The sequence below is a fragment of the Amphimedon queenslandica genome, unplaced genomic scaffold, assembly GCF_000090795.2.
Source record: "Amphimedon queenslandica unplaced genomic scaffold, v1.1 AMPQUscaffold_13471, whole genome shotgun sequence".
Taxonomy (NCBI): Eukaryota; Metazoa; Porifera; class Demospongiae; order Haplosclerida; family Niphatidae; genus Amphimedon; species Amphimedon queenslandica.
In genome coordinates, this window is record NW_003546293.1 from 34670 (window position 1) to 56472 (window position 21803).

Genomic DNA, 21803 nt, shown 5'->3' on the forward strand with positions numbered 1-21803 from the left:
TAATAGACTATAGATAGGATTTCCTGTATAAAGGAAGGGAGGAGCTAGCTATGCATAAACCATAAAATCAGGAGCTTCTCGCTAGGGGCAGCATCTTCAGAGCTGTTGTTTGCTTCTAAAAACTAGACAGAGTGTAGATAAAATTAGATTAGACATTAAACAGTCTCATCTATTACTTTTGTATACAAAGCAAAGGATAGCTTATTTCTGGAGCATATTTTGACCAACTTGTGTAAACTAAAAGAACATGCCTCGCAATAGAGACGGGCCCAAGTCCGCTGTTAACCACGTTGTTGTCACTGGCTATGAAAAGAGAAGAAATCCAAGCAAGCACTACGTAAGATAATTGTTACTAATGCAACTCCTAGCATGCTTTGTACAGTATATTAATTATTTAAGAATGCATTTATGTTTTTAGGTATTTGTCATCGACGTGACATGGGACAATGATGAGAGGTTTGAGGTACTTCGAAGATACAGTGACTTCTTCACACTCCAGGTTAGACAATAACATTACAAGTGCAAACGAAGCACTAATTGTGCTTCATATACACTTTGAATTCATTCTGATATTTATCTTCTGCAGGAAACTTTGAAAATTGTTTTTCATGAGAGTCCCAATCGTCGCTCACTCCCTACTCTGCCAAGTAAACGAGAATCAGCATGAAACAATTTATTTGATTTCCATTTGTCTCTACACACACACTTTGCACACACCTATTCCCAATCATGGTATGCATATATACACAAACAAACACACTCACACACTCATGACTCATTCTAGAGAGAAAGTTTCTTGGTCGTAGTCATGTCGAGAGTGTTGCAGAAGCACGGCTGGAAGCACTGAACCAATACTGCCAGGTAAAGAAATCTCATAGTAACAAAACTAGAAATTTTATGCATGATAATGCTTGTACAACAAACTCCCACTTAAATTACTAAAATAATTAGCTATTGTAATAGAACTAGTGGCATGTTTTGTTATAATGCTTAAAGTGTGAGGCATATAGGAGTTGCTTTTTCAAATTACTATAACACATCAGTTTTAGGATCATTTTATATCTGCTTGTGTTTTTTTATTGCAGAATGTTGAACTTTTTCTTGAAGTGCAATCTATTGTTTATTTTAAGTTGCATGTTATCTTTGCCTTTTTTCCTATGATAGCATTGTTATTCTTTTTCTTGCTCTATTACATACAGTCAATCATAAGGATGGATGAGAGCATTTCAAGATCAAAGCATGTGGTCAGTTTCTTTCTGCCAAAGGTTGGAGACAGGAAGCAAGCAAAGTGAGAGGGAAATTAAGGGGAAAACTAAATTTATTTTTGATAATTTTATAGGTTACGTTTGAGCCGACCAGCTTCCCTCCATCCTCAGAAAAGGCCATTAGGTAAGAACATGATCTCTTCGTGAGAATTGAGGGGTATGAACTTATCCTGTTGCAATCTTCTTGTGTTACAAACAATTATAAAGTTATTATCTAATTATGTTTGATTTTATCGATAGTGAAGAGACACTCCTATACTTTGTTTGTCTTCCCTAGCTTTACATCAAAGGAAAAATTGCTTATATATTGGGAATGGGAACTATTATCAAAATATCTATACATTTACATGCTTGAGTAAACACGCTGTATATCTATTTCAATATCCTTCAGTAGCTAAGATTAGATGTTGCAACAATGACTGTGCATGTACATAAACTATAATTTTATGTAATTGTAGGTAACAGCACTTGGGAAGAATACTGTGTCATTGCTGATTTCAAGGGAGAGAAAGAGAGTCAGTTAACAGCTGACAGTGGAGACCAAGTGATAGTGATGAACAAAGACCCCTCAGGTATACAGATACATGAACAATCACGCATACTAGGAAAAAGGATGTCACAATACTTAAATCATTAATGTTCACAATAATTATATTAATTTCTGAACAACAGGATGGTGCCTTGTAGAGCGAAAAGGAAAGATTGGCTGGATACCTGAATCCTACCTTAAGAAGACAAAGGGTGATGACATTGAGGACTGCCTTGGAATGATAGGACCTCCAGAAGGTATGCTATTACAACTATTTTCTATGGAAGCAAATGTACTTTAGAAGCTTTGCCTTTGCTCAGCATTAAATTATGTCCTGCCAAGAGTATAATGCCAATGTCTAGTCTACATTGTCTTATAATTATATCAAGCAAGCAACTTCCTTAGTTACTTAATCATCACTCAAATAGAGTTGACTACTAAGCTAGCACCTCACTTTGCACAATATCGCTATAATAACCATCTATTGTATTGCTTCTACAGGTTTTACCAAGAAAGATCCTGAGAGCACCCCGTCCAGCAGCAGTTCCACTAGTCCTGTTAGCTTAGAGATAGAAGCACAGGAGTATATGGCCATTGATGCATACAAGGCTCAGGGCCCTGGACAGATCAACTTTGAAGAAGGAGAGATTATTACCGTATTGGACAAACTGGAAGACGGTGAGGAGTAATGGTAATTGGATGTTATGCAATTGTGCTGTGCTTGCGTGGTAATCGTTATTGAATTCCATTGGAAGAAAATGCTTTAAGCAGCACGTAGAAGGTTAGAGTTGCACTTTCATGTGAGCTAATCTTCCTGTTTTTCAAAATATTTATAATCTCGTTGAGTTATTGTTCCTGTTCAAGCAAAAACATGAAGACCCTAAGCATTTGATTTCACTTTGATGAGGAATGCAAGTTTACTTTATAGTCGTTATCACTCTTAGCATAATTCAATCAATTAAGCATTCCATGGGGTGTCGGGGAATAGAAATGAAATTACAAATTAGAATCTCACATCCTATCAGTGATAGAGTATGAAAACACCATATTTGTGATACTGTATTACTCACAAATTGAATTATTATCTATTGGAAACCTTAGTAATTGTACTCACGCATTCAAACCTGCCAAGTTATTTTGATAGAACTGTTGTGTGTGAGAGAGAGTAAATATTTACAATAAGACCAGTCATATCTTAAATCAACGCTTATACCCATGAACTCAGATACTCGTCTTTGTTGGCGAATGATAAAGTATCTTCTAGTAACATCGTTTCCTTTTATTTTCCCTCCTATCTCTACAGGATGGTGGTTTGTTACTAAGGATGACGAGGAGGGGTGGGTTCCCTGTGGCTATCTTGAACCAGTGGATAGCAAAGTGGAAGAAGAGATTGCTGTCTCCTCACTAGGTAAACCATCATTTCTCAATTGAAACATTAATACTTACTGTTCTATTGTAGATATTGAGAAGTATCGCACTGTTGCTTCTTATACAGCAGAGGAAGAGGATGAGATATCATTTGAGCCTTCACTAACTGTTGAGGTCCTCCAAAAGTCACTAACTGGTTGGTGGCTGATAAGATGTGAGGGAAAAGTAGGCGTTGCACCTGCTACATACCTCAAAAAGATTGAAGAAGGTTCGGAAGAAGTAAGAGCACTTTAATATGAAGGCATGTTATCACTTCTCTTTTTGCTTTCACAACTAGTCAGCAGTTATTGACTCAGGGATCGACAGTGGCTCAGAGAAACAAGAAAGCCCAGTGATATCATCTTTTGCCCAAGCCCCAAGACAGTAAGTGGAGGAGTGCATCAATAAATCTTAATCAATGTAGTACTCAATGATAAAATGTTAACATTTTAAGTACCATATACACGTAATATATTTTATTTTTGTACAGGAAAACCGTTAGAAAGAAAAGATTCAGCACAGGAAAACCGAAAGGAGCAGCTAAACCTGAGGCTCACCAGCAGCCCCCACCCCCTCATTCACCATCACCAACTCCTTCAAAGTCTCAGAGTCCACAAAGACGCAAGGGAAGCGAACCGATACTATCACGAAAATCACCAATACCGGAGAGAAAGGTGAGTGAACCTGATTCAGAGTCTCCGTCAAATTCGAGACGATCGCCAAAACCTCCGAGAGTAAAGTCCCAGTCTCAAGACGTGCCAGTGTACAGCAATAGGCTTGAGATGCCATACACTCCTCCACGCCCACGCCAGAGCAAAATAGACAGAGCATGGAGAGGTACAGAGAACAAGCCTGCATCAGTTGATGAGTCTCGAATGTTCTCTCCTCCTTCAATTGATGAGGAAGTTGAGGAGGAAGAGGAGGGAAAGAAGAAAAGAGGGTTCTCCCCCTCGAGGCTTTTTGGACGACGTAGCCCAAGCCCAAGAAGTCCTCAGGACCTTTCCCCACGATCAAGCCCATTCCAGAGACGCAGGGATGATTCTAAAAGCCTCTCGCCACCTTTGGCTGATCAGAACAGACGCAGCAGCTCTGACTCGAGCCCACCAGGACGAGCAGGAAGTGGCGGAGCGAATCCTTTTACCCAAACAATGGTTGATAGTATGTTGAAATACATACTAGCATCTGAAGATGAGACACTTAAAGCAGCTCTGAAGGATGCAATAAGAAGTGATTCTAAGATGATGGAAGAACTTCGAAAGTAGAAGCCGACCACAAATTGAACTGCAAGTAGCAGATTTAGATGTCATTACTGTCAATTTTAACTCATTTGTCTTGTGTTGTTAAAATTTTTATCAAGACTGGTATGTTCTTTTCTTTTTTTTTATTGCATTTATCATGAATAATTATGTAGATTTATATCCGCACAAGTCTTGTTCGTCACAGATATTTTTGTGTAATAATAATTATTTCTTTTAAAATGCCAATAAAATGTCTAATTTCTTTTTAATTCCGACTTCCCAATGGAAGTTTTGTGTACTTCATCTGGACCATCGGCAAACCTCAGGATCCTTGACCAGGCAAAAAATTGTGCCAAAGGAACGTCTTCGGAAAGACCAAGAGCACCATGTGCCTAATAGTATAGTTATAAAAGGGTACAGGTATAAAGTTGCTTATGTTTGAATCAAAAATCTGAAGTTAGCTCAATCTTTCTACATAGCAAAAAGATGTTTTTAATAAATGCTCATTTTTTAATGTAAGCACCCACCAATAAACCACAATAGTCATTACCTGTATCGCCCTGTCAATTACTCTTTGTGCTATGTTAGGAGCAACAACTTTAATCATTGCTATCTCACTACGTGCTACCTACAAAAACAAGCAAAAAGGATGAGGATATGTATCAATAGACGGACCTTGTTACCAACAGTATCCATCTTGTGAGCTGCTTTTAATGTTAACAGTCTGGCCTGCTCTATCTCTAGTCTAGACTGAGCTATGTCACTGATGATAGTATCAAACTGGCTCAGTGTCTTACCAAATGCCACTCTACTTTGCACCTGGTGGATAATTAACCAAGTTTAAATACTATTTGAGCTTATTGGTCTTAACATTTTCAACTGGGAAAAGGTACAATACTAAATTAAGAAGGCCTGAGCTGTTAAGCTCCTTACAAAATTATTTAAATTTTGCCTTATGCTAATTTCTTTCCCCCCCTCTCTCTCTCTTTCCATACTCTTTTATTCATTAGTTCTAACGATCGTTCAGCTAATCCAATCAACCTCATACAATGATGGATCCTTCCAGGGCCTAATCTTCCCTTAAAAAATAAAACAATGATTTAAAATTACAAAAATCATAAATATTACTGCTTACCTGAGCAATTTCAAAGCCACGCCCTTCTCCAAGGAGCAAATTTTCTCTCGGAACTCGAACATTTTCAAAAATGATCTCAGCATGACCAGAAGGAGCGTCATCATATCCAAATACGGTAAGCGGACGCAACACATGTACACCTGGAGTATCCATGGGAACCAAAACCATCGACTATAAATATACCAAAATATACTAGAATATACTGAAGTGTACAAGAATATACTGGAGTATACTAGAACATGTATTGCTACCTGTTGCTTGTGTTTCAGTCCCTGTGGATCCGTCTTGCCCATGAATATACAAATGGCACAGCGAGGGTCCATTGCTCCAGATATCCACCACTTGTGTCCGTTTAAAACATAATGATCACCGTCACAGACAATGGACGACTGGATATTAGTGGCATCAGATGAAGCCACCTACATAAGATGAGCAAAGAATCAACAACAAAAACAACAACAACAACAATAATAATAATGATAATAATAATAATACTTAGGTATTAAACTAACATTTGGTTCGGTCATTGCAAAACAAGATCTAATGTCTCCATTTAGTAATGGAAGCAACCAGTGAGACTAAAAAAACAATAAAATAAAGATAATATTTATATCCTCATACATGTCATGTACATGTATACATCATGTACATGTAAAAACCCAGGGCTTCTATTATTTTCACATAGGCTTCAATTCAAGGGATTTCCCATGCTTTAAAAAGGGCTATGTGTCTTTCATTAACGTATGCCCCCAGGCTTCTAATTGCGACATGCTACTTCAGATGAATGAAGGAAATGATAATTAATTGTTACTTTTTGCTCTTCTGTTCCATACCGTACCAGTACTTCCATATTGCCGGTATCGGGTGGACTGCAGTTGAAAACCTGCACAGAAAAAATAATATATACATCCAACATTAAATAGTTCTCTCTCTCCCTCCCTCCCCTCCCTCTCTCTCTCTCTCTTTACTTCAGAGGCAAATATAGATTGTCCCATTATTTCTGCTAGGTGAGCATATTCAAGGTTAGTCAGTCCTCTCCCATACAAGCAGTTGGGATCAGTCTCAATTGGCAAAAACAAATTCCACAGACCAATACGCCTTGCTTTATCCTGAAAATAATAGTACATTTATAACTTTAGAGTAGTAATAATAATAATGATGATATAGAAAATTTTTTTGGCATGAAATACACTGTATTGTTCTATAATAGTACATAGACTTTAATTTTGAGCAACTTTAAATATTCGTAAAAAATCCAATTTTGATTAGAATCAGTTCAAACTTTCTACACAACATAAGAACATGTATATGCATCGGAAAAAATTATAAAAATAAAAACTTTTCTTTAAGTCAAATTTGGCAAAATTTTGGCCCGAGACCATGTACTATAGTACAGGGACTTTGGCCCGATTTTGGAGCAACTTTAAAAATTCGCAAAAAATCTAATTTTGATCGGAATCAGTTCAAACTTTCTACACAACATAAGTACATGTATATGCATCAGAAAATATTATTAAAATGAAGAATTCTCTCCTTTTCATTTTTGGTGAAATTTGGCCCGAGACCATGTGCTATAGTACAGGGACTTTTACTCAATTTTGGAGCAACTTTAAAAAATCATAAAAAATCTAAATTTTATCGGAATCAGTTCAAACTTTTTACACAACATAAGAACATGTATATGCATCAGATAAAATTATAAAAATGGAAATTCTCTCCTTTTCAATTTTAACAAAATTTGCCTGTACTAGATCTATTATAGTACAGGGACTTTGGTCCAACTTTAATATATGTTCCACACACTTTGAGTTTGTCAATTAGAGGATGTGGTTTCCACCTGCTGGCAGAACTCTGGTGCTCTTGAAGAACCCTCTCGTTAGGATAAAATTCAGTCTCCATAAAATCTAAAAGTTTCTCTCTTAGCGTTTGGAGATGAGACGGAAAACCAGACACATTACTCACCAGTAGATCTAAAGAAAGAGTAGGTGTGGCTAGTTATTAATTAGTAACCAACCTGTCGTAGCTGCTGAAGAGGAGTGTGTTGAAAAAGACCGACGCCCACTAAAAGGGGAGTGGCTTGTACCAGATCCCCTACCCCCACAAGCTATGGACCATCCTTGTTCAGCAAAACTCTCGGCCATTAGACCAACTTGTTTAGAATTGGCAGCACTTGACTGATCTAAAGAAATAAGATTGTAACATACATGTACATGTACATCAATATAAAAGGCTGCAAAAGTCATGGCGGCCATTTAAGACTACTGTGCTTCTAGAGTTATAAGTTAGCGCTACTTTCATTATATAATGTTAAAATTATTAAAAACGCTAAAATTGAATTAAAAGTGGATCTTTGATATTTGTTATTTTAATTTACTAGTTAATGATCTCTTGTAAACTCCTTGTAAAATGGCCGCCACCCGAAAGAAAGTGAATGCCATATAAAAGGACCAGTTTGGTATCGAAGACATTCCTCTCAGTTCACAATATTGAGCTAAAAACTCTTCCTCACTCGGAATACCCAGCGATGAAAGATTAAGACCAGATAATCCTGAAATAATAATAATAATAATAACAACAATAACAACAACAATAATAATAACAATAACAACAACAACAATAATAATAAGAACAACATAACTAAAATAGTGATACAATATGTAATAGTTTTCTTATCTTCTGTTATCCTTATTATTCTCGCTATTATTATTATTATTACTTAGTATTGTTACTATTATTTTTATTCTTATTCTCTCACCAACAAAAAGAGGATTATCATGTGGCCTGTGATAAGCCAAGCAAGCATTAGCTAAATCAGATAAAGGATCTCCTAATGTAGACAACTCCCAATCCAACACTCCGAGAACTGAACTAGAATCTGCCGAAAATATCAAGTTATCCAACCTAACAAAGAAAAATATTATCGCATAAATAATTTAAAGTTTTCACCGAAAGTCTCCGTGAACAATTGTGGTTGTGTCACTCTCGGGGGTGTTAGACTGTAACCACGGCAACAGCTCTTCCATTGCTGGTATCTCGTGGGTCATGCTTGAGCGATATTGTTTTGACCAGCGATCGATTTGTCTACGCACGTAATTACCTGAGAGAGAAAGAAAGAGAGAGAGAGGTAAATAACATAATAGAAAAAATATATTCAATACACATAAACCTTGTTTTCCATAGTCGTAAAGGTTAGCCTTTTCTATGCTGACGTTATGTATTGAAGCCAATGCCTCGCACATTCTTGAATAAATCCCCTAAAATTGACTAATACAATTAAATTTACTATAAACGGGAATGATTACGTTTCTTTCGTCAGGTTTTAAAGAAGGCAGCGAAGCATCTTTGAATATCCTACCCTCAACGTATTCCATTAGATAAAATGGAGTCCCGACAATACTGGGGAGAAGAGAGGAAAGATTAAAGGAGAGAAGAAAGAGAGAGAGAGAGGACTACCTTTCATCTTCACATAATGACAGCAAATTTGGTACTGGGACGTTGTAATCTTTCACAGCTTTCATAACCCTAAAAATAAAATTTTAAAAATAAAGACAAAAAGACATTACATCATAATAATCATAATTACTGTCATTATAATAGTCATACAATATTCAAGCACAATGCTAAGCACTCCCATTTCTCTCCTTACCTGTATTCTCTTTCCACTGCATGTGCTGAAGGTAGCAACTTTCCAGGCTAAAGTACAACAAAAGCTTCATAATAATATAAAGCAACACAGCAGTAGAGACAGTACAATGCTTACTTAGCATTACAGTACATGTACATGTACATACACTTACTGGTTTTTTCCTTAGTACAAGTTTTGATCCACCACACTCAATGTAATACGTCGGATTAGACTGCCCGTGATCAAACGACCTTATCAATGGAGGACCTTCCTGGGAAAGACCGTGAGTTTCTTGAAGGTAACGAGTGAGGGACTCAATCGGTAACTGAAGCTTAGGACTTGGAACTGAAGTACCTAGAGAAAAGAGAGAGGGGAGATGAGAAAGATCCATTCTACACTTGATGCTCATTTTGTACATTAACTTTAAACCAGTTCAAACCAGATTGGAGTGTACAAATGTCTGAAGAGGTTTGCCTTACCTTTAGGTGCACTGGTATCAAACACAATGTCCTCTACTTCTCTAATAGCTTTACCAACATCGTCAACCTAAAATTGAAAAAATGCATGATAACGTTGTCATAAAAATTTACTGTATGCAGCATAATTGGAAGTAAAGAACATTCACTCTTTTAGCTAAGTACCTTGATGGTCGTGATACCTAAATTAGCAGCTGCTTTGAGATTGCTACCTATGTCATCAAGAAAGACAGTCTCCTCTCCCTTCGTCCCTAACATCTCTAATGCCCTCTCATATATAAGGGGATCTGGTTTACTTATCCCTTCAATGCAAGACTGAATAAACTGGGAGAGAGAGAGGGAGAGAAGGGGGAGAGAGAAAAGAAAGAAAAGATTCCATCAAAAATGAATCACCATATTTTAAACGTACAACATCAACGTCTTCTAATTTCTCAGTCGGTAGGACAGTTTTCCCGTCGTCAAATTTGAAATTATTAGTTATAATGGCCACCTTGATCCCGGCCTTCTTCAACTGACTCATCAAGCCAACGACTTCTTTAAAAGGTTTCAAGGTAACGTCAAGCCCACCTAGACCCCGTGCCAGCCCCCATACCTTTTCCGGGGATAACATAATACTATTAAATTCGGAGTACTCGGTAGAAAAGGGTACACAGAATCCCTCAAGTGTGATCTCCCCTCTCTCCAATTTTTTGAATGCCCCATCGTGTCCGTAATGTTTAATTGTTGCATTTATGGATCCTATCGGTAGCCGGTGGTTCCTCTCAAATCGCTCAATGAGAGGAAAAGGGGAGGGGATAACGACACCTCCTATGTCAAATATAACTGCTTTGGGTTTCTTAGCAGAGTCCCTGAGAGTCGAGAGGTGACGAGAGTAAGAAAAGAGGTTGGAGGAGGATGATAAAGTATAACTGCTACATCTTTTATATTCAAATAATTGAGTTCTAGTGTATCTTCTAACAGCTATTGTTACTACACTTCGAGTAATGGAGGGGATCCACTTAAAAGCCGAGATCATATTGTCCAATAGTTACTCCGTCATGCATAACCCTAAGATTTGAATAAAAGGCAATGATTTTGCAAAGGGAATTTGGCCCTACCTTCAAAAAGACGCCATTGTTAATAGAGAGTGGGTGGAAGTGTTTAGATTATTGAACTATTTTGATCTATTAATTATTTTTTCTAATAAAAATTATTATAAAAACGACAAGCTACAATGAATCCCTAATGGATTGCATAAAGATATAAAAATACACAATTAATACAAAACTGCTGAGAGGAGAGGTTTAGACATTACTAGTACACATGCAAAGTTCAGTTATGATTCCATTCATTGTTCAACTGGAGTCCCATTCACAGTCACTATAGGATCATTATCATTAGAAGCATAGCTTCCTGAGCTACTGTTGCTATCTTCCTTTGTCTCAAATTTCTTATCCTGAAACTTCTTAACTGGAGTCAACTCGGGAGAATCCTCTATGGCCACAAAATTAGGATTAGCAGTGAATCCAGTTTCTTCTTCATGAGTGGCAAAAGAGTTAGCGATGGCAAAGGAGTCATGTCCATCCTTCTTTAAAGATGCAGTGGAATCTCTTATACTGTCAGTTGGATGCATAGAATAAGAGCTCCTCTTGTCAATGGTTGCTGCTGTATAGGCGGCATTCTTTGAAGCTGCAGTCATTCTCTCCTTTTGGATACCCCCGGTTCCGGAGGTTCTTGTGGTCGTCTTATTCCGATCGAGAAAGATAGCTTTGACTTCTTCTCTGACTTTAGCCGGGCGGACACAGTGCATTACGAAGAGACCCAAGCCATGAAATGTCGTCAGTATGACAAAAAGTGCAGCAAAGGCATCCCTGACATGCCTCTCATTTCCTTTGTATATGGAGTTAGAGGCGAACAGTCCAAGTCCCCATGTGATGCCAAAGAGAACTGAGAGCGATATTGCAACACCGAGCTGCTGCTTCACATACACGTATCCTGGGAGCTTAGTAGCTGATGATTGTCCTCTCTTTAGCAAAGAGATGATGATGATTGTAAAGACGACGGAATTGAATATGTATATGAGGATGAAGGGAGCAACTGTGCCAATGTAAAATGGGATATCAAAAGCTCGGCAGCTAGAAAAAGAAAGAGAGAGAGGAGAAGAAAAAGTGAAGGTAATTCATGATGCATGGTTAAAGACTTACAATGCTTTGTGGATGTAATGATTGTAGTTTGGAGCAAAACAGAATCCAACAATAAGCAATGGCAGAACTAGAAGAATTTTTAAAAGCATATCAAATTTTAGAATAATGTATAATATATACTTACTCCAGCACACAAGAGCAGCCTTCAATGCAACACCATATTTTCTTTCTCCTACAATGATGACCAGCTCCCTGTACAGTATCACAGACTCACAGCCCATAGCAAGAAAGGTAACAAGAAAGAAGTACTGCAGGATCAAGGCACTGATTGCACAGAGGGCTTCATTCTTCCGACTGTGTATAGCCAGAATGAACGACAAGTAAAGGAACAATAGAGCCAAGCATAGGTTGATGATTAATTGCCCTGAGCTTCTCTTCCTCAGTTTTCTATAGAAATAATCCAAAGTATTCATTCAATAAAGAGCTAGTAAGAACACATTTTTAAATTACTTTGCCACTATGTATGTGAAGAGTGTGAGGAGAATGCAAACTATTGATATTATGATGCCAATGTATGTCACTGCTTCAAGGAAGAGGTCAATTGGACGATTGCCTTCAGGAATATTCTCTCCCTCTGAAACATCCTGTGTAAAGGAGAAAGAAGAGAGATTAAAAAATAAAGAAGGATTATAATGATATTATGAATAATATTCTAGTATGGAAGTGCAGCATACCAGCAAAAGTGCAAAGTTAGTTAGATGGTCACAGAGACAGACGCTATTATCATCAACAACAACTAAAGTGCATCCTTCAGAAGACCAATCACCATATCCACCTACAGTATAAGTACCAGTACAGTTATGAGCATAGTGATTACTAGCACTAACCATCTAGTGAGAAATTCCAGAAAGCACAAGACTGCTTACTGATGTTACCCTAAAATGGACAAAATGTATTAATTGTATCAGTAATAAGCTAGCAATCTTAGTTGTATAAAAAACAAGAATAAAATAACAATAAAGAAAGCACTAAATTATGTCATTTGTAAAAGACTTAACACTAACTAGCTCTTGGCTCATTAAAACTATACACTTCTTCACTTTTGGCTTCAATAAAATGGTCTAAAATTACCTTTCCCATTGGAAATGATATATTAATGGAGTTCTCCAGTCCCCGTATTGGTGTATCAACTATAGCAGCAGATACTATTGCACTGTTGACATCTAAAGACTTGTTGTCTCTCCTCAGGAAGAGTATATCATCAATGAAAACCTTATTGATGACCTGTATAGTGCCTGTAGTGTTCACATTATCAAGGAGGCTTTCAGGCAGCGTTATGCTGACAGCTCCACTAGTTGTTACATTGTCACTGGAGCCGTATTGGGGATCGCCAATGTTGCTGCTATTGACATCAGAGGCAAAAACAAGTCCCTCGAAATTTGTTGCATCAACTTTGATGGTTGAAGCAGCAAGTCTGTCAAATGTGATGATTACCGGCTCATTGATGCTAGTTACTGGTAACTCTGATAGTATGTCATCAATGGTATTGAGTATCCTGTGAAAAAATTAATAAAATTATAAGTACATAAATGTTTTTATGCATATTTGTACAGAAAATGCCTTCTGATTAAATATTCCAAGAAATGAGCTAAATAAATTGAAAAGGAGAACTTCCTCCTTTTTGATTTTGATTAAATTTGGCCTTAGGCTCTATACCATATAGTACAGGGGTTTTGGCCCAATTTTTGAGAAAGATTCACAAAAATTCAATTTTGATCACAATTAATTCACATTTTTACACAGCATAAGGACATCAATAGGTTTCAAAAATGTAATAAAAATTAGGGATAATTTTGGAGCCATTAATTTTGAAAAAACCATGGGCTATAGTACAGGGATTTTCTCAGATTTTGGCCCATTTTTTAAAATGGCCATAACTTGAAAAATTGAAGTCGGAATCAGCTCAAACTTTCTACACAGCATAAGGACATCAATATATATCAAAAAATGTAGGAGCCATTTTTTGAAAAAAACCATGAGCTATGCCTTGGGTAATTTCCAGAATTTTAGCTTATTCTTAAAATGTCTGTAACTCAAAAAATTAAAGTTGGAATCATCTCAAACTTTCTACACAGCATAAGAACATCAATATGTATCAGAAAATGTAATAAAAATTTGGGGTGATTTTGGAGCCATTTTTCGGAAAAAACCATGGACTATAGCCTTGGGTATTTTTCAGAATTTTGGGGTTTTTTTTAAATGGCCGTAACTCAAAAAATTGAAGTCGGAATCAGCTGAGACTTGCTACACAGCATAAGGACATCAATATGTATCAGAAAATGTAATAAAAATTTGGGGTGATTTTGGAGCCATTTTTCGGAAAAAACCATGGACTATAGTACAGGGTATTTTTCAGAATTTTGGAATTTTTAAAATAACCATAACTTTAAAAATTGAAGGCGGAATCACTTCAAACTTTCTACACAGCATATGTAAATGTATATGTAGCAAAAAATGGAGAATTCTCCCCTTTTTAATTTTGGTGAAATTTAGCCAAAATCCCATTTGCTGACAAAAATAGGCATCATGCTGAAATTTTGAGAGAAACTCTTCTTCTAGACATTACATACATTTATGTGCACTTTGGCATACCTTGATGAAGTATTTGAGACATTTTGACTCTCTTTCAAAACGACAGGTTCAATTGCAATGATATTATCAACAACCTCCAAGTAAGATCTTGTTAGCTATAAATAATTTTTAAAAAACTATTAAATAAGCTTCACTGCTGGAGCTACCATCTCACCTTTTCATCTCCTTTAACATCGTTTGTTGTTGTAAGAAGCACAAGTGTGACCACGGCAACATCAGTGCTATCAAGATTAAATGATTCATCACTTGTGAGGTTATTTAAACCCTCCACTCTCTCAGGTACTGGACGCTGAGATAGAAAGAGAGAGAGAGAAATCTAACTCACACAAATTTACAAGTATTTTTAGTATATTTTAGTATATTTATAATTCTAATGCATTAACTACAGCACTCTACAATTGAGCATACTATTGTTAAAATTTTTAATCACTGACAAGTTACCTTTTATATAATAATAATAATAATAATTTTTTTGTAATTATTTTTATTATTTTTTGTAATTATTTTTATTATTTTCTGTAATTATTTTTATTATTTTTTGTAATTATTTTTATTATTTTTTGTAATTATTTTTTATCATTTTTTCCAATTTGTAAATTATTGTTACACTTACTTCTGTTAAGTCACAAATCTCACGAGCAAAATCACTAAAGTTACAAGGTGTAACATAAGCCTCCTCCCACATCCCCCCATTATTAAAATCCCCTCGACAGGACCTCGTGGCCATGAGACTAGAGGCATTCAGCCCACCACAAGGACAACGGACTCTCACGTCTTCCCCGAGGTTGGACTCTTCCCATTCAATGGTCACGTTAATATCAGTTCTGTTTGTATGAGGAGGAATCCTAGTGACATCAGATTTACAGCCATCTTGAGTGTGGATAAGAGAAGTAAATAAGGTTAAAAATTACTAACGAGGACTCATAGCACTTAATATCATTACATTAATGTGATTTATATAATACACATGTGTATATAGTCTATGCATGTATTCATACACTCAATTGCTTAACTATGATGCATACAAAAACTCATTTTTACCAAATCTATCAATCTGTTGAGAGCTAATGCCAGAACTAGAGCTAGCAGCATTGATTTGATCCTCGATAGATTTCCTTAGGGAATCACTTGGTTTCATGTCAGTTCGTAGTGTAATTATAATGTCATGACGAGAAGTAGATCTTTTCCTCCTTGAACTACATGTAAAGGAGAGAGATAGAAAATAATAAAGTAGAATATAGTAGATACTAGTGTTGTTTTTATATCACATTTTGCACTTTTAGTTAGTTATAGTTAGTTATGACATTTCTGAATTACTTTTAGTTAGTTATAGTTAGTTTTTAAAATCTGTGAATTGTTTTAGTTAGTTATAGTTAGTTCTGTGTTTTATAAATGTCTTTCAGTTAGTTATAGTTAGTTAACTAAAAGTAAATATGCCTAACTAAAAGTGGTTTTAGTTTTAGTTATAGTTAATTAAAACAACACTAGTAGATACATGAATTAAGTATCATAATATTATTCACTTGTACAGATTAAAAGCATTATTTAAGATTTTTAAAATTTATTGTGAACATACTATATCACCACACACTCACTTCTGTCTCTTGACTTTTACTAGTAATACTTCGGTGTTGCCATCAAACTTGTCATTGTGAAGAGAATTTCTTACCTATAAAATAAATAGCGATTAAGATCATCATCATAATAATTGCATGATTATTTACCTTTTGCTCAACAGATTGAGAATTGTCATTAACTGGTGCGAGTATTATTGCTTCATACTGCACTATACCTGTAGGAAATATACACCCATTGGTGCATTGAAATTATAATCAAATCATAACATAGTAGAGGGTCTAATAGTATTTGGATAAATTATGCTCCTAATTCTTATCGGATTTTTTTATGCATACACATATGCTATGTAGCTTTAGCTGATTGCAATCAAAATTGGACTTTTTAGAATTTTCTAGTTGCTTCAAAACTGGGGCTTAAGATGCTGTACTATAGTACTGGGAATGTCATCAAGAAGAGAATTCAAATTAACTACAATATACAAGATTATAATTACCTCTAATGTTAATAAGAACTTTTTCAGATGTATCAATCTTTTCTCCGTTATAAATGACTTTTGCGACACAATGGTAATATCCTCTGTTATCAAGTCTCAACTCAGGTATTTTCAAAACTGAACTATCATCATTGGTATTGTTTAATTCAACGCCATCCTTATACCAAAGTATGGCAGGTTTGGGAGAGCCAGTGGCTTTACAGGTCAAGTTAACTGGTGAAAAGTATTCGCCTACAACACCCTGTGGTTTCTCGGTGATTTCTGGGGCCTTGTAAACTATCAGCACTGTGAATAAAATAAATTAAATTTTTAATCAGGATTTAAATTTTTAAATAACATTGAAAATTTTAGCAATACATGTTGTAATGAATTAATTTTTCAATCTCTCTCTCTCTCTTTCTCTCTTCCCATCCATCGCTCAGTCTCTTACTATTTTGGCACTCATTTCCAGCGTATCCTTCATCACATATGCAGCTGAAAGTGCTTTGCTTGCTGAAACAGGTACCGCCATTTTTGCAAGGATTATTAGCACAGTGGTCAGTCTGATTAATTACTAAAATACAAAATAAAACATAATAAAAGTGATGACACATGATTAGAACAAGCTTGTTGGTAAAATAGCTGTCATCACAAACTTACTTTTTACGTTGAGGTGAAACGGGGTATCCAGCACAGCTTCCCGGGGAACTTCAAGACTACTTGCCCTGCACAGATAATTCCCACTGTCATCTTCAGTGAGATCCCTAATGGTGAGACTGCTTTTTGTTTGCTGCCTCTCTGACGTTGAATTTATTTCCATAGCAGATATTGTGATTCTTGGATTGCTACTAGAAACTGCTACATTGTCTTTTGTCCATGCAATGTTAGGCCTTGGATACCCATCAGCAGTACAATTGAATGTAACATGTGCACTAGCATTTCTAGGCACATCCCCTGGTATTGAATGACTAATAATAGTTGGAGCAACTGTTTAAAAGGAAACGAGAGAGTTAAAAGTAGAAAAATAGGCTGACATAAAAGCTTAATGAAATCGCTATACACTTACTATAAACATTGAAGGTTATGGTGCTATTGACAAGACCAGCTTCATTCCTTACTATCAAAGTGTAATTCCCACTATTATTTAACTGAGCTCCAATGATGTCAATACGCAAATGATCGCTGCTAAAGATATACTTCGAAGTAGCGTTGGGGTCCAAATATTTTCCTTTTCCTTCCAATGGACTGAAATGCCACCACAAGTGGCTACTAGTGACTGGAGGTACAGCATTGGTGATGTTGAAGGATAGAGATTGATTCACATCTTTATAAGCCCATGTTGACATTACTGTTGGTGTGACGGTTGGGATGGAATAGTGACCTATAAATACAAGGGAATGTAAGAATGAGTAGTATGCCATCTAAATAGTTAGCAATTATTAAAAGGATAATATTTACAGTACACAGTACACACCTTTTGAAGGGCTGTCCAAACCTAAATAAAAGAGAAAAAAATGAATAATAAAGACTATTTTATATTCATGATTATACATAAATAATTAGCATTATTATTATTATTTTTATTATTATCTATTATTATCATTATTATCATTATTATTAGTATCATAATTATTATTATTATTATTATTATTTTCATTATCATTATTATTACTATTATGAACAGTGTAAGGATCATATAGCCTAACTCACTCAAAGTTTGGCTGGTAGCAGTCACAGGATCACTATAATAGCTATGAGCCACACACTCATACACATCTTCATCAGTCTCATTAGCATTGAATATAGTAAGAACACTTGACCCAGGACTGTTGCTGGAAATAGAGTACTTGCAAGAAGGATATACACGTGAGCCTTCTTTCTTCCAATGTAGTGCATATACAGGTAGTCCTGAAGTGTTGCATGTTAGTTTAACATTGTTGCCAATTTTGCGTTGCTCTTGTGATGGCATCGTTATGGTAGCAGACAGTCTGTTGGTAGCTACAATATAAACAAGTATAAATAATAAATATAAATATAATGAATATGAAAAGAGTGATGATGATGACAGTCTCTGTTGTACTACGACATCTTCTTTCTCGCTCAAGACTGCCAAGCTTGTTTATAACCAGACAAAGCGTAGTAGATACTTTCATGTCAGTGGCTTTAAAAACATACATTCCTCATACTCCCACCACTCGTCAATAGCAGGTACATGACAATGTGCTATTCCAATTACTATGGAATTATGCACACAGAAACTTGAGAAGCATTGCAGGCCTAACGTACTATATAGATTTACTTACTTTCGTGAATGAGATACAAGTTTGTAGCAATGAGTTGTCCATAGCCGACAGAGCAGGCGAACCCGTACATCATCCCACCAACCCTAACGTCTCTGCCAGAGCTGGCCGACCCCAGAGAAACCAAGTGAGTAGTGTTAGCTACATTTAGTTGGGTCACATAACCAGCTCTTACTCCTCCAGTGGTATTGATACTCTTCCAATTGCTACTACTAATAGTTTCATCATTGAGTTGAATATTATTATCACTATCGCTTGCTTTTACCATCAGATTAAGGTAATGATTATCAATGTCACTTTTAAAAGCAGTGAAAGAATGATTGACATTCACATACTGCTCTACAGGTTGCACTAGAACCATCAGCGGGTCACCTTCAGTAGTATCATAGTTATTGCTGGTACTAAGGACTGTAAGAAGTGTGGGCTTGCTTGATATAACACTGCATAAAGCATCATCAGGGGCAACCAGCATTGTAGCGTAATCCCCTGAAGATGAAATGGTGAATGAGTCAGAAAGAGTGCTGTTGTTATTAGAGTTAGTACAAGATACGTCAACTGTAGTGTCAGACTCTGAGGCAAGTATGGAAAGGTAGGATCCGCCAACTCGAGACGAGAGAAGTGGGAAAATAAAATTCCTTCCCCAATTGATGGTCGGTGGTATCTGCTCTATAGCGAAATCGCAAGATATATTGTCAGGAAGTGAAGCACATTGGTGCCCTGAAAGGAAAGTTACTGGTTTATTTGTGACCACCTTTGTTCCCATTAGCTGATCTTCACTTTCAATAAGTATCGTCTGATAAATGTTTCCTGAAATCTCCATAGAGGTTGAAGGCTGAAGTGTAACAACGCCAGATGGTAAATACATGTAAGCAGTTTGAGTAGATGTTATTGTAATTGAAGTATCATTGAAACCGCATACAATGAGAACTCGACTTGTTAGGTTTGGAGAAGTGAAATTTGGCGTAACGGCAAAATAAGTATACTCGGTCACTCCCTGGTATTGGATGAGGGGAAGAGCTAAGTAAGAGTCACTGGATATGTAATAATGGTTACTGACAGATACTCTCATCTTGTTCCCAGTATCAGCTCTAACTATCAGTCCATTCATAAAGTCACTTTCATTTGACACCATGTACGTCTCCGGTATAAAAAACTCTGACGTCTCATATGGTTTAACTTCGCCGGACAATATAACACCTTCGTAAGACTCTATGGAAATATTGAAAGCTGAGTCTGAATCCGACGTGACAAAGATTGAGATTGGTATTGAGCCTACGTCTGGATGGTTGCTGTACATTCCGACCGCAAACCAGTCGGAATCACTGCCGGTGTTTTGAATAACTGTCATGAGTAACAAAAGAGAAAGAATTAAAGCATCGAACCATATAAGGGAACAAACAATTACTCAATTATAAAGGCATTTACTAGTAGTACTATATGGAATTCAAGGAGATCGACGGAAATATTACAAGCAAATTAACCTCTACTCTCTCTTACTACCAGGAATATTGGAAGCTGTTGACCCGTACTATTATCTTTTAATCTATTGGCAACAAGGAAAGGCGGGTTGGAACAAACAACAAGATGGCAACTTTCAATACGTGCAGCACAACAGTACACACACAAACAGTTTACCATCTCTTAAGGTGTTTCTTTATAGTCATGCACGTGTACATATAAAAACACACAATTCCTAACAAAGTTAACCTAGCTTCTTGGAAACCCAAGCAATGGAATGCATGCTAATAATTATCTATGTGTCTATATGTAAATGCTTATTCGTGTTTGTTGCTGTAGTGTCTAATTAAGTTAGTCACTCACATTCATAGGAATCATTTGCATTACTCAGGATTAAGGAAGCAGCTGTCATACCACCAGACTCTTCCCTCCCGACCACACTAATGAACAGCATTTCCTCCGATCCACAAGAACTCAATTGGTCCACAGATACGTACACATAACCAGTCGACGATGTCTCCTCAATTTTCGCACAATAAAAAGACTCGGAGGGTGGTCCTGCATTTGATATATAAAGGGAAGCAGAGCCATTGCTCATGAGGGAAACTTTTATGAGAGGAACGTCTGTGGATATGTTGTAGGAGAAGTACACAGACTCATTAGTGCAGAGAGAGAATACAGTTGGAGTGTCAATATTGACGTTGGATATATTAACTATAAGAATGAAGATATATTCAATGAAGCGTTAAACCACAAAGCTTACACAGACTAACCTTTGTTTGATGTGCTGTTATGCTGCATAGCAATATCCACATAATTATCCTGAGTCCTACTCCTATCCATGCTTGTATACATATCTAACCACATTTGAGCCTGAGAGGAAGGATCTTGAGAGATAATCCCACCAGAAGGTGACTGGTTAATGAGAAGTCTTGCTGCTAGAGCAGAATAAAGTGGCTTCCTTAGATCAGTCCATACCACTTCAGCCCAATTGAAGCAAAATTCACTTTGTATCATTGCCAAGTGTTGGCTACTGACATCTAGGGCATTAAAACCAGTCTGGTTGATGTTCCATATTCCACCATGATGCTGTGGCCTGTATGTGAGCTGGTTTTGCCCATACTGAGTCTCAAGCCAGGCGATCCTTTGCAAGGCTCCGTAGTCGTCGGGGAATATTCCTGAATGTTGAATGAGACGAATGACTGTCTCTACAACAGAGCTTCCATTAGTTTCAGGGGTCCTAGTGTAGTCAATGCAGGTAGAGCAAGAGCTCTCTACAGTGGCTGCCAGTAGCAATGGAGAGAAGAGAAGCAGTATGTTTGCTAGTAGAGGCATCACTGATTAGATACACAAAGTAGAGTTTCCAGAGCTCCTTTGTGTTAGGTAGGAGCTTTAAAAGAAGAGACAACTGATGAAGTAATAGAGAGCCAGGAAACAATGAACTTACGCAGTTGGCAGCCAGCAGCAGTAATAGTACAAGTCTTTATATTGGCAGAGAGTAATGCAATCAAGGAAGCAGGAAATAGTAATGAAGAGTAGTATAAT

At 36.7% G+C, this 21803-nt stretch overlaps 3 protein-coding genes across 3 annotated transcripts; 1 reads left to right on the forward strand and 2 right to left on the reverse strand.

Annotated features, from left to right (window-relative positions):
- The first annotated feature begins 54 nt into the window (after window positions 1-54).
- On the forward strand, window positions 55-4708 carry LOC105312122 (neutrophil cytosol factor 1-like). Its single transcript, XM_011404510.2, has 13 exons — window positions 55-337; window positions 419-499; window positions 587-647; window positions 785-861; window positions 1200-1288; window positions 1340-1389; window positions 1724-1837; window positions 1938-2051; window positions 2296-2472; window positions 3098-3202; window positions 3254-3441; window positions 3500-3585; window positions 3692-4708. Exons 1-13 carry the CDS (start codon window positions 248-250, stop codon window positions 4461-4463), a joined length of 2004 nt encoding a protein of 667 aa, XP_011402812.1. The 5' UTR covers window positions 55-247; the 3' UTR covers window positions 4464-4708.
- LOC100632488 (acyl-CoA dehydrogenase family member 10) lies at window positions 4471-10815 on the reverse strand. The gene is made up of 23 exons (XM_019994492.1): window positions 10773-10815; window positions 10085-10722; window positions 9841-9999; window positions 9679-9745; window positions 9372-9553; window positions 9221-9267; window positions 9028-9096; window positions 8877-8970; window positions 8741-8828; window positions 8521-8671; window positions 8330-8475; window positions 7949-8122; window positions 7589-7753; window positions 7378-7544; window positions 6543-6683; window positions 6386-6457; window positions 6087-6152; window positions 5826-5993; window positions 5575-5745; window positions 5435-5518; window positions 5115-5258; window positions 4990-5067; window positions 4471-4831 (listed from the first exon to the last, which is right to left on the reverse strand). Exons 2-23 carry the CDS (start codon window positions 10688-10690, stop codon window positions 4694-4696), a joined length of 3177 nt encoding a protein of 1058 aa, XP_019850051.1. The 5' UTR covers window positions 10691-10722; window positions 10773-10815; the 3' UTR covers window positions 4471-4693.
- A 34-nt stretch (window positions 10816-10849) lies between these two features.
- LOC105312123 (uncharacterized) lies at window positions 10850-21728 on the reverse strand. Its single transcript, XM_011404513.2, has 22 exons — window positions 21032-21728; window positions 20622-20972; window positions 18804-20141; window positions 18211-18498; window positions 17975-17995; window positions 17567-17881; window positions 17161-17487; window positions 16952-17074; window positions 16522-16806; window positions 16175-16242; window positions 16046-16119; window positions 15492-15646; window positions 15064-15320; window positions 14605-14739; window positions 14451-14545; window positions 12930-13353; window positions 12686-12734; window positions 12533-12633; window positions 12309-12442; window positions 11983-12245; window positions 11859-11925; window positions 10850-11789 (listed from the first exon to the last, which is right to left on the reverse strand). Exons 1-22 carry the CDS (start codon window positions 21591-21593, stop codon window positions 11003-11005), a joined length of 6219 nt encoding a protein of 2072 aa, XP_011402815.1. The 5' UTR covers window positions 21594-21728; the 3' UTR covers window positions 10850-11002.
- Window positions 21729-21803: the final 75 nt, after the last annotated feature.

Bases quoted from the DNA above. Each gene is read 5' to 3' on its own strand.
- LOC105312122 (XM_011404510.2), top strand. From the start codon at position 248: ATGCCTCGCAATAGAGACGGGCCCAAGTCCGCTGTTAACCACGTTGTT. The intron at 862-1,199 runs GTAAAGAAATCT...TATTACATACAG, and splicing joins CACTGAACCAATACTGCCAG to TCAATCATAAGGATGGATGA. The intron at 1,390-1,723 runs GTAAGAACATGA...ATGTAATTGTAG, and splicing joins TCCTCAGAAAAGGCCATTAG to GTAACAGCACTTGGGAAGAA.
- LOC100632488 (XM_019994492.1), bottom strand. From the start codon at position 10,690: ATGATCTCGGCTTTTAAGTGGATCCCCTCCATTACTCGAAGTGTAGTA. The intron at 9,746-9,840 runs GTACTTAGCTAA...TTTCAATTTTAG, and splicing joins TAGGTATCACGACCATCAAG to GTTGACGATGTTGGTAAAGC. The intron at 5,994-6,086 runs GTTAGTTTAATA...CATCTTATGTAG, and splicing joins TTGCAATGACCGAACCAAAT to GTGGCTTCATCTGATGCCAC.
- LOC105312123 (XM_011404513.2), bottom strand. From the start codon at position 21,593: ATGCCTCTACTAGCAAACATACTGCTTCTCTTCTCTCCATTGCTACTG. The intron at 20,973-21,031 runs GTTAGTCTGTGT...TCATTCTTATAG, and splicing joins TAACAGCACATCAAACAAAG to TTAATATATCCAACGTCAAT. The intron at 15,321-15,491 runs GTAAAAATGAGT...TCCACACTCAAG, and splicing joins TCAACAGATTGATAGATTTG to ATGGCTGTAAATCTGATGTC.